Below are 19,354 nucleotides of genomic sequence, written 5' to 3'. Positions count from 1 at the left end.
AGACTCATATATACATGCAATGACCATGCACCAAACTTATAGACTTGTATCTATACTTGCTCTGCAAAACTTATAGAAACAACTTGTATCCTTGGATGTTACAATGAGAAATAACATTCCTACGGTGAAACAAACCACAAATAAAAGATATATGAGCCACACCACAAATTTAAGTTTGTCCAAGCATTGCATGCAAACTCCCAGTATTAATAACCCACATAGGTGAAGCAAAGCCCGAAACCAAAGTTTCTTCTAGAGACTACACCAATAACCTTGCACCACAATTTCAAGTATCAACAAACCACAAAGTGTCACTCCATGATTGTGCCTATGCATCTACATCCAAATGTTACAAAAAAATTTACAGTTCCCATAGGGTCTAACCAAAACGAAGCTTTTCTTTCTTTGAGAAATAATTGGAAAATTTTCCACTCTCCAACATAGCATGGCCAGGCAAAGCAAGTCCGATCGCCACTCTTCGTCTTGTTGATGGTACAGGGACATAATAGTATTTCCGCTCTTCAATATAGTATGGCCAGGCGAAGCAAGTCCAATCACCACTCAACATTAAAACAACAACACCTGCTATGCGCAATAGCTAGAAGTAGCTCTTCATGATCATTCGACGTTACAATCAGAAATAACATTGCTACGCTGAAAGGAACCACAAAGTTTAAGCATATCCAAGCATCAAATACAGATAGGTGAAGTAAAGCCCAAAACCAAACCTTGCTTCAGAGCCGAAAACTTTGTACCATAAATCCAAGTATCTACACCTATAATAAGTAGATATAGATACATATCTACATCCAAACGCTACAAAGATGTTGAAACTTTTCATTGGGCCTAACCAAAATGAAGCTTTCTTTTCTTTGAGGAATCACTGGGGAAAATTCCATCCTCCAACACAGCATGCTCAGGAGAAGCAAGTCCCATTGCCACTCTTCGTCCCGGTGATGGTACAGGGGACATGATAGTCTTTCCTCTCTTTCTTGCACCTAAAATTTTAAAAGCTCACAACGTAAATATGAACATATCCAACAATATTGACAAAGATCACTTAATATTGGAATAACAATACCTGGCTTAACACTTGCAAACCCCTTGGCAGGCATTGTCACAGCTTGATGTAGCGTCACAAAACAACTGAGATCCTTAAATTCATACGCCGACCACCCCCTTGGTATTCTATCAGTGTGAGATCGCCGAAACCTCTTGTCTTGCTCAGCTTCACCCATATGCACTCGAAAGCATTGAGTATACCCACAATGCACCACCTCAATAAAGACTGGAAGTAAAATCTCTATGTTGACATCATCATACAAACGCTCAATGACCCTTGCAAGCGTTCTTCTTATAATATCATCCGTTGTCACTGCGCGCAAGTTACACTGCAGTTCCTTCTGATACTCAGAAGCTGGATAATAACCCCAGCTTGGAGTAGGCATCTGCAAAAGTCAAGCAAACACTTATATACAGTGCAGGGAATATATACTCAATTACGATCGAGTATATGCCAACCGAATACAGCTTTGAGGCTATCTCACCTACACACCAAGCAAGGACTACGAAGCCATCAAAATTCAATAGATACATCTCTAAAAAAATGCAAGCATATCTTCCACTCTCCAAAAAACTCATCTCCGTATGCATCTTTGCAAAAAAGCAATGCACCTCATTGCATCTTTTGAAGTACCTCCTTGTACACAATGTTCGTCGTGACATTCACAGTGCTTCCATCCTCATCTAATAACACCCTCACACCACATGAGGATTTCACCCTTGAAAATGCAACATACAGCTGTCCATGTGTAAATACTGGTGTCTTTAAGTAAAGACCAACAACAGACAATGTCTGGCCTTGCGACTTATTGATTGTCATAGCAAAGGCCAATCGAATAGGAAATTGCCTCCGCCTCATAGCAAACGGAAACTGCAAGGTGCCAGGAATAAAAGTGATCCTAGGAATAAAAACTCGCTCCCCTACATTTGTCCCTGTTATTATTTCAGCATCTATCACTTTTTTATTGAATGCCTTACACATCAACCGTGTACCATTACACAAACCTTTTGCTGGATTTAAGTTCCTAAGCAGAATAATAGGTGCATTCATCTTTAGCAACAATAGATGGGGAGGAAATCCACCTCCAAGATCCAATGTATTTAAATACTCTACAGAGTATAAAAATGAGCTATCACCTGTCTCTGCAATTGAATCCGCACTATAGTACTGTACAACTTCTCCTGGCATTGATTGTAATGCACAATGATTCAAAGAAGCCACCTCTGTATTCCGTGCTGCAAGTATAGCACGCTCACTAAAATATGCCCCAAAGTCTCTCACCACGGATACTTCACCGTACACACTATTAACCAAGGTTTCAATAGAGCACCCTTTCAATACCATGCTAGATGGAATATGTAACTTATCACAATTCTCCGTAATACCCACTCCATCCCCTATCCCTTGAATCCAACCAACAAATCCATTATCCATTACACCACCAACGGTTGACATTCTCATATTCCCAGACAACCTTAGCACCTTAACATACTGCCATAAATGAGAGCAACACAGTGCCGCATTAGCAATATCTTCACGAGAACCCTTCATCACGACGGGCAAGATTTGCCTAAAATCACCCCCAAGCAAAGTAACCTTTCCACCAAATGGTTTATTACAGCCCATAATATCTCTTTAAGTTCTATCAACAGCTTCAAATGCAAACCTGTGCATCATGGGAGCCTCATCCCATAAAATAAGGCTCGATTGTCTGAGAAGTTGAGCAAGATCGCTCTGAACAGGAATATTACAGGTGGATCGATTACATAGATCCAATGGAATTTTAAATCTTGAGTGAGCAGTACGACCGCCCTGCAGAAGCAAAGCAGCAATGCCAGATGATGCCGTTGCCAATGCTATATGACCATCACTGCGCAACCTAGCAAGCAAACACTTGTAAAGAAACGTCTTTCCAGACCCACCGGGACCATCCAAAAAAAAAAACATCCCCAAAGTTTCCACCAATGGCACCCATAACTGCATCATATGCAACCCTCTGTCCATCATTCAACATTGCCTCCATACAAACACAAACTCTACGTTGCTCCAGTATATCATATGCATATTCATCTTCTAAAAGAGGGTTAGCACACAACTGAGAATCTGTTCGATGAGGTTCTGGCAATCCATCAAAGTCAGACAATCTTCGCCCATGCTGTCGCAAAAGATCCTGAAGATGCAATAAAGCCCTCTTTGATGCCTCTTGTTGTAGAACTGCAGAAGATATATGCACATGCTCTAGCTGTAACTTATACAAAATATCCTCCACCATCGGTGATATAAACCTATCCCAGAGCTGACCAGGCTGTGCAGGCTCATAGAAGACCAAAATTGCAGCAAACAAAGCACGCAACTGGGCACCAACTTGTACAGATGCAGCCTCTTCCAAGCACACAACACACTCATCATCACCCTCTAACATGCCCTTTGCAATGCAGGCTTCCTTAAAGGTGTTGTACACCACGTTGCCAACAGTACGCAAATCATCAAAAGACATACATCCTCGAGACACTGTCAAGAGCATTCGCAAGTAATAACGCTCACCAGATGTGGGCGGCACAAAGTATATTCGACCACACGTATTTCCACGCTTTCTCTTCGTCCATACCTTTCGTTGTGCATTCCACACCCAATACATCGGGAAGTCTTGATACCGTATAGCTCTAGCCTCTGGATGAACACTATTGCACACAAACCATTCCGTAAGAGTAGTTTTCCTGATATCTTCATTCTGCATAACATGTGATATATTGTCTGTATCTTGAAACACCACATAATTCTCACCAGGCAAGTGCACCTGCAACCGCTGTATATCAGGCTTCTCATTGTGCAATGCATAGTCATATATTCGCCAACACGCTTCCGAAGCAGAAACATACCGTGCATCTAAATAACTCTCGATCTCATCTACTTCACGAAAGGTCGTACCATTTAATCCTGAGTTTCCAACAGAAAATTTAATCGTTGCACGATCATGTCCCTTGTATATATACTTATACAAATACTTGACAGCTGCCACCGTTGAGCATACCTCAACATTTATATGTGCATTGTATTTTTTACTCAAGTACGGATTGTATGGAACAATCCATCGATTATCAATAGTATTACCCTTTATTGTGACTGTCTTTCCATCATCTCGTCTTCTATAAACAGGATAGCCAGAGCTATCAACAGTTGTCACATTCACAAATCTCCGAGGGAATTTTTTAGTGCATCGACCATTGCGCATGCAAGGGCTCTTGGGATTCATTACACCGCAAGGACCATGGACATTGCATTTTGAGATAGTTTCAAACAAAGCTGAAAACTTTTCTCTATCAGGAAACTCAGCACAAACAAATCTATCATAATGGCATGCTTCAGAGGGTTTAAAAGGGTGCTCCAAAATTAGCAAAGTATGAGAATGTGGTAGCCCCCGCTTTTGAAACTCAATCACACTAACATAGCCTGCAACATTTCCAAACAGATTCCTTTTCAACAATGTATGCATCATATCAGCATGTTTTTTATGAAATACCCGAGCAGTCAAATCCGGGCGATCATAAGCAGTCTGTCCAGGCAACAAAGCATTAGTTATCTCTAACCACTTTGGATTACATGTCATCGTTATAAACAGATCAGGTTTTCCCTTACTTCGCACTATAGCCATGGCATCCTGATACAACTGATACATGTGTCTTGGCCCACCAGTAAAAGAAGACGGCAAAACCACCCTTTTACCAACAGAGGCACCAATAATCCCCATCGGCCCATCATCCATCACTCCCACCATATCTGCTAAGCCCTTATAAACTTCCGAGCGTAAAACTGATTGATTTTGACGACACCAAGCTAACCTACATTGCTCTATACTACAATAAGCATCAACAATAAATTGTTGCAACAATCGGCCACCCCGCAACATGCACACCTCAGTGTCCTCACGCACTTGTAGTCGAAATGCATAAAATTGCATCTGAGTAACACAGTCCTTATTAGATAATCCATGTATATTAATTGGAACATTAACACCACTATAAGGTACCTTTACATGCCAACCATCATCACCCATAGGAAAAAGAAGGACGTATAGCATTGGCATATATGCCCTATGCAAGTTTGAAATAGCAATACATCATCCATCCCGACTATAAACATGTATGTCTCGACGATCAAGAGTATTCTCATCGCCTTGTCCTGGCATGATAGCCGCAACCTCAGTTGCCACTGGAACTGAGTATTGTCTATTAGCATGTTGAACCCCAAAAATAGTCATTCTCAAATCATGTAAGGGATTATTTTGCAATTGCATACCCACGGATCTAAAAGCTTGTGCATATGCATTGTGTTGATGCATCATAGACTGAAGCTCCCCAAGCAAGTTTGGCAATAAATTAGGCATAACATCCAACCGATTAGATAACTCATGCTCAGTATCATAAACATAAAGTTGTGCAAATCTTGGCCTTTCCTGTCGTTGCACATTAGGAATCAAAGAGCCTATACGATGATAAATAGAGCCATGCACTCTAAAGGTATAAGAATTTCCCACAACAGGCAAAAGCTCATCAACATTGGCACCAAGTGACACAAATGCAAGAGCACTATTATATGCTCGTATATTATTTTTAAATACTCTGCTTTGAGGATGCATACCATGCAACAAATCATGCAATAGTTGTGGTGGATATTGCAACTGTGGCAACATTACTTTTCCATTTCGACAACAATGTTTACCGAACAAAACTGACCCCTGCACTTGAGCCTCACATCTCCACAATTTAGCTGAACATCGCTCACACATCTCAGAAAGACTTCCCATGGAATGCACAATCGGATCTTGAAATAGCAATATTGTAGTTGCAGGATGAATATCCATTGCAGGCAAAGCATGTAAAATGGAGCAAAAACCTCCATTTCGAGCACTAAAGGTTGGTACATTATTGACACGTGACTCATTAATCACAGCATTTCCTAAGTTCAGGTGATTTTCAACATCACAATTATAATCATTAGCAAATTGCTGCTCAATCAAGCTGTGAAGTCTCTCACGAATCAAGCTATCATGATTTAGAGCCCCTCCTTGCAAAACGTTCCGGCACTCAACTATAGTAGAACACATCTCTTTATACCCCCTCCGGTCATGTCTTGCCATTTGAGCCATAAGCCTAGCAATTTGTCGTCATCTATATCGTGTGGAGTTGAGTCTATGCCTATGAATACGCAACACATAATCCCTGCTAGTTCTCTGATTATTTAATCCCATATTATTTGGATTCTCACAGAGCCTGCACATCAAGAGAAAACATGCATTATTTCAAGGAGAGTCTTGATTGGGAATAGTATATTTTCAAAAAGACTTAAAAGCAAAATCAATCTCGAATCACATAATCCAAAAAATACTACGACAATTTAAACCTCAAGAAAGAGACAATATACTTAAAAATAAAAATGTACTTAATATTTACAAACTCTTGAAAAGAGAAAAAATACACAATCTTATTATGATACATAGCAAGTTCCTAGACATTGAAACATATTTTTCAGAAAATATTACTCTTTGATACATACTACATAGCAAAAACCAATGAAGTTTCTCTCTAGATTGCAAGACATAATAATTATATCTATAAATAAACTACTATAGATATAGATCAATAAATCGAACCAATAAATTAAACCAAATACTGGAGAGAGAGAGAGAGAGAGAATATTACAATTAGACCATAGAATTCTTACATTAAAACCATACAGAGAGAGAGAGAGAATATCACATCGTTACATTAAAACCAATATAAGCTTCACAAAAAGGAAGCACACATCATTACAAAAAAAAAATTGGTCCAAGCACTTCCAAGCAAGATATAAGCGAGACGATAATAGATCATAAGCCTCAGCCAAGTAAATCCCCCTCAATTGGGACCGTTCATTTGACGACTCAATTGTTGTAGCAAGGCATTGAACCTATTAACATTCATTTGGAACTGCAAAAACGGTAGTCGACAACCCCTCTGGCAAATCATAGGCTCACGATCATCTCCATGCCCCCAAAACGATGCCCACATATCATTCAACAACAAATTCATCAACCTACTTGTCTCAGAGACAATTGCTGAAAGTTCTCTTACTTCACCGCCCAAACCACTCGACACTTGTTGAAGAACACTCTGGGTGTGCTTTGTCTCGCACACAACACCATATAAACCCTTAGCTTGTTCATGCAACTCTGCAGAGTAAATAGCAAGTGCATGATCGACACGTGTGGATAAACTCGTCTGCAATTCCATCAACTCATCCATCTTGGTCTCGAGGCTTTTAAACTCCAAAGAACTTGAAGCAGCCTTTGTGTTTCTTCGGATCGTTGATGTCCTTGTGAATTTACTAACATGGCCTCCCTGTTGCCTCGCCACTTCTTTCATCTTTCGCACATTAACTTTATTCACTCTATTAAACTCCACATTTTGGCTGCAACAAAATACACAAATGACTATCTTCAAAAAAAGAACAAAATAGCTTGGTGAAAATACAATTATTAGAATAACAACTATCTCCCATACCCATGCGAACGACTCCAAGCAGGCAAGCGTCGAAGAGATGATGTTGTCGTTGTTTTCTTTGATTCAACCAAATCAATTGCATTCAATGGAGTCGAATGCACTATGTCTGGAACATCGTCCATAGCTTTGCTTTGTTCCATGACGACTGCACGAAACTTTCAATAAAGTATAAGAGTCCCAACAGAGAAACCTCAAATCTCAAAGCCATTGAAGACAAACACATTTCCAATTGAAAACCCTAAATTGAAAGTGTGTTGGACTCCAAGACAAAAGAACAGTCATACACGAACACGTGTAAATAATCATGCATGGGTACACACATACACAGTGCTCACCAAAATCCAATTAATGATTCCCCTCTTCAATGGATGTCCATTCATCCACATGTACACATGACACTCACCAAATATATAGCCATGCCTTACCTCCTCCCTCTCCCTCCCTCTCTCTCTCTCTCTCTCTCTCTCTCTCTCTCTCTCTCTCTCTCTCTCTCTCTCTCTCTCTCTCTCTCTCTCTCTCTCTCTCTCGCTGTGTGTGCAAGCCCTACTAATGGATGTTCATTCGTTTAGATCCATACATAGATCTTGGCAAAGGCTCAAACATGTTAAAGATCCAAAGATGAATACCAAGGTGAAAATATGAAAATCTAAACTATCAAACTGAGATCAAAAATAAAAAAATCTTAATAATTTAGAAGAGATAGACAATGTTTATTAAAATGGAGGTTTTCATCAATTTAAGAAGTCTTTACACAACTCATTTAAAAAGTCTTACAAAGATTATATATATCAAGTATGTAGCAATTTTCAATTTGAAAGAGATAGACAATGTTTTTCAAAATGGAGGTTTTCAAGGATGTGCTTATGCAGCGGCGACTCATCCAAGTTAACATTGTCAAAAACCTATCCAGATAAACTTTGAAAGAAGCAAATTGCATATCAAGGGCAATGCTCTCGAGTGAAAGGGAATGAACCCACACGGTGATTCATCTGGGTTAACATTGCCGAAAACCTATTAAGGGAAACTTTCAAAGAAGTAAGTTGCACATCAAGGGAAACATTTTCATTCTTGTGAGCAATTAACTCACATACGCCATCCTCTATACGACCAGCACTGTCAATAAGATCTTTCATCTTCTCATCATGATCATCCAAGGATCCAATACGTGGCCAATACTTTCGGACATGCTCATATATCTCGCCCATGTAACCCTTGATTTCTTCCAACTCATCATGTATCCTCACCCCATCACAAAGGTTCCCTTCGTATTTCTCCTCCAAAATTCTCTCAATCCTCTGTAGACGGCTATCAATGCTTTCATCAAGAGGAATCGAAGCCCTTTGACGTCGAAACAGTGCCTTCACTTGCTTCTCAAGCCCATCGAAGCGATGAATGAATCTCAAAAAACTAACAGAACTTTCATATCCTCCAACATGCCTAAGTGCACGACGAATTGCTTTCCTCCTTATAACCTCTTTCCCTTTGCACACATTCGTTTGCACACTGGGAGCGCACTGCACAACATTTGCTACAGACGCATTTTTTTCTTCCATGCTGCGCAAAACACATACGTCAACATCCAAGTGCATATCAACTATTCTTATCTTATCTTAAAAATTAAAAAGAATGGAAGATCCTAGATGACATTAGATTAACTTCCAATGCATTAAATTTAAACATACGTGCATTAACTTCCAATGCTCAAACAGTGAAAGATCGTAGATGACATTAGATTGACATTAGATTTATCCCACACAGGACTCAAGTGGGTCTTCAAGATGCATTTGGATTAGATTTCAAGCAAATTCTCATGGCTTCCTAATTGAGACATTAGGCTTTTTGTCACAATGAATGTATCCATTTTATAATGAGAAAAGTCAAGGATCAAAGCCAACGCCACAATGACCAATGAGTTGGTATTTTAGGTGGTGCACCTAACATTGCACGGTGCACACCAACTAATATCCTTTCTTAGAAAATCATACCCCACCCCTGCCAATGAAATTATAATTCACACACTAAACAATCTCCTAAGTTTAAAAACGTCAATAACGAATTTTTAATGCCATGAAGGGCTACCACATCCATGCCAACCCCACAGATCGCAATGAGTTGATCTGAAGGATAGTTGTATCTCTCAACAATGAAAGTCACGACCACGAATAAGTAAATAGTAATATAATTAACAATAGTTTTCTAACTTGAATAATGCCCTACGAATTGCAATCAATGAGACAAAGGATAGTTTTACCCACATATCCTAAAACGTTTATCTTGTCTAATCTAAATCTAAATAAAATAAGACCACAATAAATTACAAATTATAAACTAACAATAAATAAACTAATAAACAATACAACAATAATAATAATAATCATCATCATCATCATTATATATTATAATTAATTAGATAAACTAATAATATCCAACTAATAATATCCAAACAATAATAAACTAATAATATCTAAATAAAATCTAAATCTAAATAAATAATAATAATAACAACAATAACCCTTAACATCTAACTAATCTAAACATCATCACCATATCATTATCATCATCATCATCATCATCATCATATAAACTAATAAACTAATTAGTTAGATATAAACTGATTAGATATTAGATTAGATAACAATAAACTAATAAAACTAATTAGTTAGATAACAATATTTAGTAATCTATCTGATAAACAAACTAACTAACTAATAAATCTATTTGATAAACAAACAAACTAACTAACTAACTAATAAAACTAATTAGTTAGATTAGATAAAGATAATAACAATAAACTAATTAGATAACAATAAATAAACCAATAAACTAATTATCAAACTAATAAACTAATGTTAGATAGTTAGATAGTTAGATAACAATAAACTGATAAAACTAATTAGTTAGTTAGATAGTTAGATTAGATAATTAGATAAAGATAAAGATAACAATAAACTATTTAGATAACAATAAATAAACAAATAAACTATTTAGATAACAATAAACTATTTAGATAACAATAAACTAATTAGTTAGATAACAATAAACTGATAAAACTAATTAGTTAATGTTTAATGTTAGATAGTTAGATAACAATAAACATAATAAAATAGTCATAATCATAATCATCATTTTCATAAACTAATAAAACTAATTAGTTAGATAACAATAAACTGATAAAACTAATTAGTTAGTTAGATAGTTAGATTAGATAATTAGATAAAGATAACAATAAACTATTTAGATAACAATAAATAAACTAATAAACTAATTAGTAAACTAAGAAACTAATTGTGTTAATGTTATGTTATGTTATTGTTGTTAGATAATTAGTTAGTTAGATAATTAGATTAGATAAAGATAACAATAAACTAATTAGATAACAATAAATAAACCAATAAACTAGTTATCAAACTAATAAACTAATTAGTAAACCAATAAATAAACTAAGATATTATTTTATTATTTAGATTAGTTTTATTAGTTTATCTATCTAATCTAATATCCAATATCTAATAGTAGTTTATTTATTAGTTTATCTAATCTAATATCTATCTATCTAATATATTTAGTAATCTATCTATCTATCTAATAAACAAATAAACAAACTAATCAAATTAGATATAGATAACTAACTAACTAACTAATTAGATTAGATAACTAACTAATAACTAATTAGATTAGATAGAATCTAATATCTATCTATCTATCTAATATTTAGTAAAGATTAGATAGATAGATAGATAACAATAAACTAATAAAACTAATTAGTTAGATAACGATAAACTAATAAGATAACAATAAACTGATAAAACTAATTAGTTAGTTAGATATAATTAGATTAGATAAAGATAACAATAAACTAATTAGATAACAATAAATAAACCAATAAACTAATTATCAAACTAATAAACTAATTAGTAAACTAATAAATAAACTAAGATATTATTTTATTTTTTATTTTATTATTTAGATTAGTTTTATTAGTTTATCTATCTAATCTAATATCTAATAGTAGTTTATTAGTTTATCTAATCTAATATCTATCTATCTATCTATCTAATAAACAAATAAACAAACTAATTAGATTAGATAGATAGATAACAATAAACTAATAAAACTAATTATAAACTAACAATAAATAAACTAATAAACAATACAACAATAATAATAATAATCATCATCATCATCATTACATATTATAATTAATTAGATAAACTAAAAACTAATAATATCCAACTAATAATATCCAAACAATAATAAACTAATAATATCTAAATAAAATCTAAATCTAAATAAATAATAATAATAACAACAATAACCCTTAACATCTAACTAATCTAAACATCATCACCATATCATTATCATCATCATCATCATCATCATCATCATATAAACTAATAAACTAATTAGTTAGATATAAACTGATTAGATATTAGATTAGATAACAATAAACTAATAAAACTAATTAGTTAGATAACAATATTTAGTAATCTATCTGATAAACAAACTAACTAACTAATAAATCTATCTGATAAACAAACTAACTAACTAACTAACTAATAAAACTAATTAGTTAGATTAGATAAAGATAATAACAATAAACTAATTAGATAACAATAAATAAACCAATAAACTAATTATCAAACTAATAAACTAATTAGTAAACCAATAAATAAACTAAGATATTATTTTATTATTTAGATTAGTTTTATTAGTTTATCTATCTAATCTAATATCCAATATCTAATAGTAGTTTATTTATTAGTTTATCTAATCTAATATCTATCTATCTAATATATTTAGTAATCTATCTATCTATCTTATAAACAAATAAACAAACTAATCAAATTAGATATAGATAACTAACTAATAACTAATTAGATTAGATAGAATCTAATATCTATCTATCTATCTAATATTTAGTAAAGATTAGATAGATAGATAGATAACAATAAACTAATAAAACTAATTAGTTAGATAACGATAAACTAATAAGATAACAATAAACTGATAAAACTAATTAGTTAGTTAGATATAATTAGATTAGATAAAGATAACAATAAACTAATTAGATAACAATAAATAAACCAATAAACTAATTATCAAACTAATAAACTAATTAGTAAACTAATAAATAAACTAAGATATTATTTTATTTTTTATTTTATTATTTAGATTAGTTTTATTAGTTTATCTATCTAATCTAATATCTAATAGTAGTTTATTAGTTTATCTAATCTAATATCTATCTATCTATCTATCTAATAAACAAATAAACAAACTAATTAGATTAGATAGATAGATAACAATAAACTAATAAAACTAATTAGTTAGATAACAATAAACTGATAAAACTAATTAGTTAGTTAGATAGTTAGATTAGATAATTAGATAAAGATAACAATAAACTATTTAGATAACAATAAATAAACTAATAAACTAATTAGTAAACTAAGAAACTAATTGTGTTAATGTTATGTTATGTTATTGTTGTTAGATAGTTAGATTAGATAAAGATAACAATAAACATAATAAAATAGTCATAATCATAATCATCATTTTCATAAACTAATAAACTAATTAGTTAGATAACAATAAACTGATAAAACTAATTAGTTAGTTAGATAGTTAGATTAGATAATTAGATAAAGATAAAGATAACAATAAACTATTTAGATAACAATAAATAAACAAATAAACTATTTAGATAACAATAAACTATTTAGATAACAATAAACTAATTAGTTAGATAACAATAAACTGATAAAACTAATTAGTTAATGTTTAATGTTAGATAGTTAGATAACAATAAACATAATAAAATAGTCATAATCATAATCATCATTTTCATAAACTAATAAAACTAATTAGTTAGATAACAATGAACTGATAAAACTAATTAGTTAGTTAGATAGTTAGATTAGATAATTAGATAAAGATAACAATAAACTATTTAGATAACAATAAATAAACAAATAAACTAATTAGTAAACTAAGAAACTAATTGTGTTAATGTTATGTTATGTTATTGTTGTTAGATAATTAGTTAGTTAGATAATTAGATTAGATAAAGATAACAATAAACTAATTAGATAACAATAAATAAACCAATAAACTAATTATCAAACTAATAAACTAATTAGTAAACCAATAAATAAACTAAGACTATATCTAATCTAATATCTATCTAATAGTAGTTTATTAGTTTATCTAATCTAATATCTATCTATCTATGTAATAAACAAATAAACAAACTAATTAGATTAGATAGATAACAATAAACTAATAAAACTAACTAATTAGTTAGATAACAATAAACTGATAAAACTAATTAGTTAATGTTTAATGTTAGATAGTTAGATAGCTAGATTAGATAAAGATAACAATAAACTATTCTTAGTTAAATAGTTAGATTAGATAAAGATAACAATAAACTATTTAGATAACAATAAACAAACCAATAAACTAATTAGTAAACTAAGAAACTAATTATGTTAATGTTATTGTTGTTATGTTGTTATGTTGTTATTGTTATTATTAATTAATAACCAACACATTAAAATCATTGGTTAATAATCAACACATTAAACTAATATCTAAAAATCTAAAAAATAAACTAATCATCAGATAAACTAATAAAACTATATAATTAGTTAGTTAGATAATAGATAACAATAAACATAATAAAATAGTCATAATCAATAATCATCATTTTCATAAACTTAAGCTTATAAACATCAACTCATAAATTAAGATTATTAAACATTAACTAATAACATCAACTCAACATCAACATTAACATAACATAACATAAACATAACATAACATTAACAATAATAACTAACATAAACATAAACATAACATAACATAATAATTAGATAGATATTAACATAAGTATTAACATTAACATTATTAACATTAACATAACATCAATAAACTAATAAACTAATCTAAATCTAAAAAATAACAATAAACATAATAAAATAGTCATAATCATAATCATCATATTCATAACCTTAAACTTATAAACATTAAACATTAAACATTAACTAATAACATCAATCAACATCAACATCAACATCAACATCAACATTAACATAACATAACATAAACATAAACATAACATAATAATTAGATAGATAGATGTTAACATAACTATAACTATTAACATTAACATAACATTAATAAACTAATTAGATAACAATAAATAAACTATAAAAAACTATAAACTAATAAACTAATTAGATAGATAACAATAAACTAACAATAAAACTAACTAATTAGTTAGTCAAACAACAATAAACAAATCTAAAAAATCTAAAAAATAAATTACTTAGATAAACCAATAATAAAACTAATTAGCTAGTTAGATAATAATAAACATAATAAAATAAAATAATTATGAAATGAATGATGAATGATGATTATTATGATATGATTATTTAGATTAGATTAGATAATTATAATTATAGTAAAATACTCATGTTATCTATCTATCTATCTAATCTTCTAACTTCTAATCCAACTAACTAATCTATCTATCTAATAATAACTATAACTATAACTAATAACTAACAATAATAAATATAAACAATAATAATAATAATCATAATCTATCAAATAATAATAACTAATAAATAAATAACTAATAATCTAATAAATAGATAACATAACATCAAATCATCAAATAAACAAACATGCCTAACATTAACATTAACTAATAAAATCTACATTAACATAACACAACAATAATATAACATAAACATAAACATAACATAACATTAACAATAATAACACAACATAAACATAAACAACATAACATAAAAATAATAATAATAATCATAATCTATCTAATAATAATAACTAATAAATAAATAAATAAATAACTAATAATCCAATAAATAGATAACATAACATCAAATCATCAAATAAACAAACATTAAACATTAACATTAACATAACATAAACATAAACATTAACTAATAAATTTAACAACATAACACAAAAATAATAATAATAATCATAATCTATCTAATAATAATAACTAATAAATAAATAAATAAATAACTAATAATCTAATAAATAGATAACGTAACATCAAATCATCAAATAAACAAACATTTTAAACATTAACATTAACATAACATAAACATAAACATTAACTAATAAATTTAACAACATAACATAATAATAATAATCATAATCATAATCTATGTAATAATAATAACTAATAAATAAATAAATAAATAACTAATAATCTAATAAATAGATAACATAACATCAAATCATCAAATAAACAAACATTTTAAACATTAACATAAACATTAACTAATAAATTTAACAACATAACATAAAAATAATAATAATAATCATAATCTATCTAATAATAATAACTAATAAATAAATAAATAACTAATAATCTAATAAATAGATAACATAACATCAAATCATCAAATAAACAAACATTAAACATTAAACATTAACATTAACATAACATAAACATTAACATTAACTAATAAAATTAACATTAACATAACACAACAATAACATAACATAAACATAAACATAACATAACATTAACAATAATAACACAACATTAACATTAACATTAACATTAATAAATATAAAAAATAATAATCATAATCATAATCTATCTAATAATAATAACTAACTAATAAATAAATAACTAATAATCTAATAAATAGATAACATAACATCAAATCATCAAATAAACAAACATTAAACATTAAACATTAACATTAACATAACATAAACATTAACATTAACTAATAAAATTAACATTAACATAACACAACAATAACATAACATAAACATAAACATAACATAACACAACAATAACATAACATAAATATAAACATAACATAACACAACAATAACATAACATAACACAACAATAACATAACATAAACATAAACATAACATAACATTAACAATAATAACACAACATAAACATAAACATAACATAACACAACATAATAATTGGATAGAAGACAATTAATTAACAATAACAATAATAACATAACATAACATAAAAAACATTAACATAACATTCACAACTATCAATCAACATAACATTAACAACGATAACATAAACAATAACAACAATAACATAAACATAACATAAAACAATAACCTTAACATTACCATAAACAATAACATAACATAAAACAACATATTAACATAAAAACAACATATTAACATAACATAAAACAACATAATAATAATATTATTATTAACATTAACATCTACATATTAACATAACACAACATTAATTAATAACAAAACTAATAATAAACATTAACATCTACAATATTAATTAATAACAAAACTAATCTTAACTAAATAAACTAATAATAACTAATAAACGAACAATAACTAATAAACTAACTAATAACTAATAAAAAACTAACTAATAACTAATAACTAATAACTAATAACTAATAACTAATAAAAAACTAACTAATAACTAATAATAACTAATAAAAAATAAAAAACTAATAATAACTAATCTTAACAGGCGCCCCGGGGGGGGGGGGGGGGGGGGGGGGGGCGGGCGGGGCCGCGTGCCCAGGCGCCGGGGGGGGGGGGGGGGGGGGGGCGCAAATGCGTCAGCGGCCGGCGGGGGGGGGAGGGGGGGGGGGTGGGCGGGGGGGGGGGGGGGGGGGGGGTTATTGGGACTGGGAGGGCCGCGTGCCCAGGCGGCCCCGGGGGGGGGGCGGATTTCGCCAGAGGGGGGGGACGGGGCGGTGGATTTTTGAGGCGGAGGCAGAGGCGAAGGCCAACGACTGAGAGAGAGAGAGAGAGAGAGAGAGAGAGAGAGAGAGAGAGAGAGAGAGAGAACCTTCAACGCCTCAAGCTTCAACGCCCTGCTTCAACGCCTCAAGCTTCAACGCCCAAGAGAGAGAGAGAGAACCTTCAACGCCCAACGCACGATCCAACCTGCACAAACACTGAACAACGAAGAATCGAAGGCAGCTCGTATATTTATCATGTATCATCCTCATCATGAGAGAGGGAGGAGGGGAAGACGTGGGGGGCATTAAAGCCACCATTGCATGCAATTCAAATTTTTCATGCGCATGCAATTCAAATTTTGGTTGGAAGTAGAGGCTTGGAAAAGAAGTGGAGGTTCGGGAGAAAAATGGAGGTTCGGGAAATACCCGAACCTCTAACCAAAATAATAATGTAGTATAGATTAGAGATAGAGATTAGAGATTAGAGGTTCTATGAATTCTCATCCTGTTAGTGCTTGTCTCTTCCTCTTTGCGACATTTCACCTACCACTTGCAACTAGTTTTAGTGCCGCCTATGAAAAATTATCATCCTCTTACGTGTCTCTTGGTCTTTGTGACATTTCACATAGCGTTTGCACCTAACATTTACGAAAATCGAATGTTCAGGAAGCTAATCTGGTTCGTCATTTTAAAAAATTTGCTTGACGCGCCGTACGCATGCAAATAAAGAGATCGTTGACGATAATAAAGAGAGGGGCCAGAGTATGTTGACTGTGGAGGATAGAGAGCCAGGAGTCACTTACAGCTATAAAGCAGGGAGGAGGGGCAAGGGAGGAGCGCGCAGTCTACACTTGGTCTACTTCTGCTCACTTGAGGTTGAGAAAGAGAGAGAGAGAGAGAGAGAGAGATAGAGATGGCCCAGCTGCTGCAGAAGAAGCTGGTTCCGATCAGCAAGAATATCATCATGCCGGCCATGCTGGTGTTAGTTCTCCTGCAGGCGCTAGTGCTGTCTAGTGAGATGGCCGAGGCGGCTCCAGCGTGCCAGGGCACCATCAATGCGCTGGCATCGGCGTGCGCTCAGTTCGCCAGCGGCAGTGCACGCCCGGACCGCAACTGCTGCGGCGTGGTGCGCTCCATCAAGCCCGCCACCGTGGCCTGCCTCTGCCAGAACATCCCGCCCGGCATCGGCTCCTCCGTCATCTCCAAGATCGTCCGTGGCTGCGGTGTCTCCGGCTCCTTCTGCGGCGCCCGTTGATGATCTCAGGGAGGGGGTGAGGGGACGTAGTTCACAGCAGCCAAGTATAATATAACGTCTCTCAATCGAGAAACAATAATAGTACGATATTTTGGAATATGGAGGTAGAGCTACTGGTTGGGGCTTCCCAGAGGCCGCAGCTACAATATTTTCTCCTCGCTGTAACTTCTTGTTATTTTCACCCCTTCGTAATATCATTCCCGCCCTCGACCTTCAGTTTCTTCGAGTTCCCAACTTTAAGGCTACAACTAATTGCGCGCGCTGATCAAGTTGTCCCTAGCTCACAATCATCTGTCGTGCCGGTTTGTGCAAACGCTGATCGTTTCTTCCGCTTTAATCTAGCACCATGACCTCTGAATCATTGTATTGGGATGTCTCACGGAGGGACTACTCTGTGCAAGTTACGTAGTGCATTAGTACACAAACTGTGTATTCGATTACCATTTAGCTATAGTATTAAAATTTCAAAAAATCATGGAAGCATTAACTATACGCCACATTGAGTTCCAATGGTGTGATTGATATATGTACATATATTTACATATACACACACGTCCATAGAGCACGAGAGAATTTTAGAGATTAATATCTATAATGTCCACAACCTATTTATTGGTCATTTCCTTTGAGAATCTATGATCCTAAGTTTTATGCTATCTCATAGAATGGTCTACGGGTCCTATGCTATGCAATAGGGAGTCCACCCCATCCCCTACTACTAGTGGTACTTAAGCAAGTCTATTCT

The 19,354-nt window shown here is 32.5% G+C and overlaps 3 protein-coding genes across 3 annotated transcripts; 1 reads left to right on the top strand and 2 right to left on the bottom strand.

Moving 5' to 3' along the window:
* Positions 1-673: 673 nt before the first annotated feature.
* Positions 674-3,560, bottom strand: LOC148041226 (uncharacterized). Its single transcript, XM_087680478.1, has 7 exons — positions 3,157-3,560; positions 2,730-2,942; positions 2,200-2,366; positions 1,929-1,995; positions 1,697-1,781; positions 1,393-1,448; positions 674-776 (listed from the first exon to the last, which is right to left on the bottom strand). Exons 1-7 carry the CDS (start codon positions 3,558-3,560, stop codon positions 674-676), a joined length of 1,095 nt encoding a protein of 364 aa, XP_087536604.1.
* A 3,332-nt stretch (positions 3,561-6,892) lies between these two features.
* Positions 6,893-7,978, bottom strand: LOC148041225 (uncharacterized). The gene is made up of 2 exons (XM_087687693.1): positions 7,603-7,978; positions 6,893-7,510 (listed from the first exon to the last, which is right to left on the bottom strand). Exons 1-2 carry the CDS (start codon positions 7,740-7,742, stop codon positions 6,958-6,960), a joined length of 693 nt encoding a protein of 230 aa, XP_087543819.1. The 5' UTR covers positions 7,743-7,978; the 3' UTR covers positions 6,893-6,957.
* A 10,219-nt stretch (positions 7,979-18,197) lies between these two features.
* Positions 18,198-18,829, top strand: LOC148041224 (uncharacterized). The gene has a single exon (XM_087687683.1). The coding sequence runs from the start codon at positions 18,268-18,270 to the stop codon at positions 18,607-18,609; it is 342 nt and encodes a 113-aa protein (XP_087543809.1). The 5' UTR covers positions 18,198-18,267; the 3' UTR covers positions 18,610-18,829.
* The last annotated feature ends 525 nt before the right edge of the window (positions 18,830-19,354 follow it).

This window comes from Lygodium microphyllum, chromosome 1 (assembly GCF_053477565.2).
Source record: "Lygodium microphyllum isolate KBCC chromosome 1, Lygodium_microphyllum_v1.1.10, whole genome shotgun sequence".
NCBI lineage: Eukaryota > Viridiplantae > Streptophyta > Polypodiopsida > Schizaeales > Lygodiaceae > Lygodium > Lygodium microphyllum.
The sequence above is the reverse complement of the archived record's forward strand: the minus strand, read 5'-3'. Positions and strand labels throughout refer to the sequence as shown.

Excerpts from the sequence above, each read along its gene's own strand:
- LOC148041226 (XM_087680478.1), bottom strand. The coding sequence starts at position 3,560 with ATGTCTTTTGATGATTTGCGTACTGTTGGCAACGTGGTGTACAACACC. Across the intron at positions 2,367-2,729 it reads GAGGCTCCCATGATGCACAG|TGTGTACGGTGAAGTATCCG; the intron begins GTTTGCATTTGA and ends CTTGGTTAATAG. Across the intron at positions 777-1,392 it reads GAGTATCAGAAGGAACTGCA|GTGTAGATACTTGGATTTAT; the intron begins GTGTAACTTGCG and ends TACTTATTATAG.
- LOC148041225 (XM_087687693.1), bottom strand. The coding sequence starts at position 7,742 with ATGGAACAAAGCAAAGCTATGGACGATGTTCCAGACATAGTGCATTCG. Across the intron at positions 7,511-7,602 it reads GCTTGGAGTCGTTCGCATGG|CCAAAATGTGGAGTTTAATA; the intron begins GTATGGGAGATA and ends ATTTTGTTGCAG.
- LOC148041224 (XM_087687683.1), top strand. The coding sequence starts at position 18,268 with ATGGCCCAGCTGCTGCAGAAGAAGCTGGTTCCGATCAGCAAGAATATC.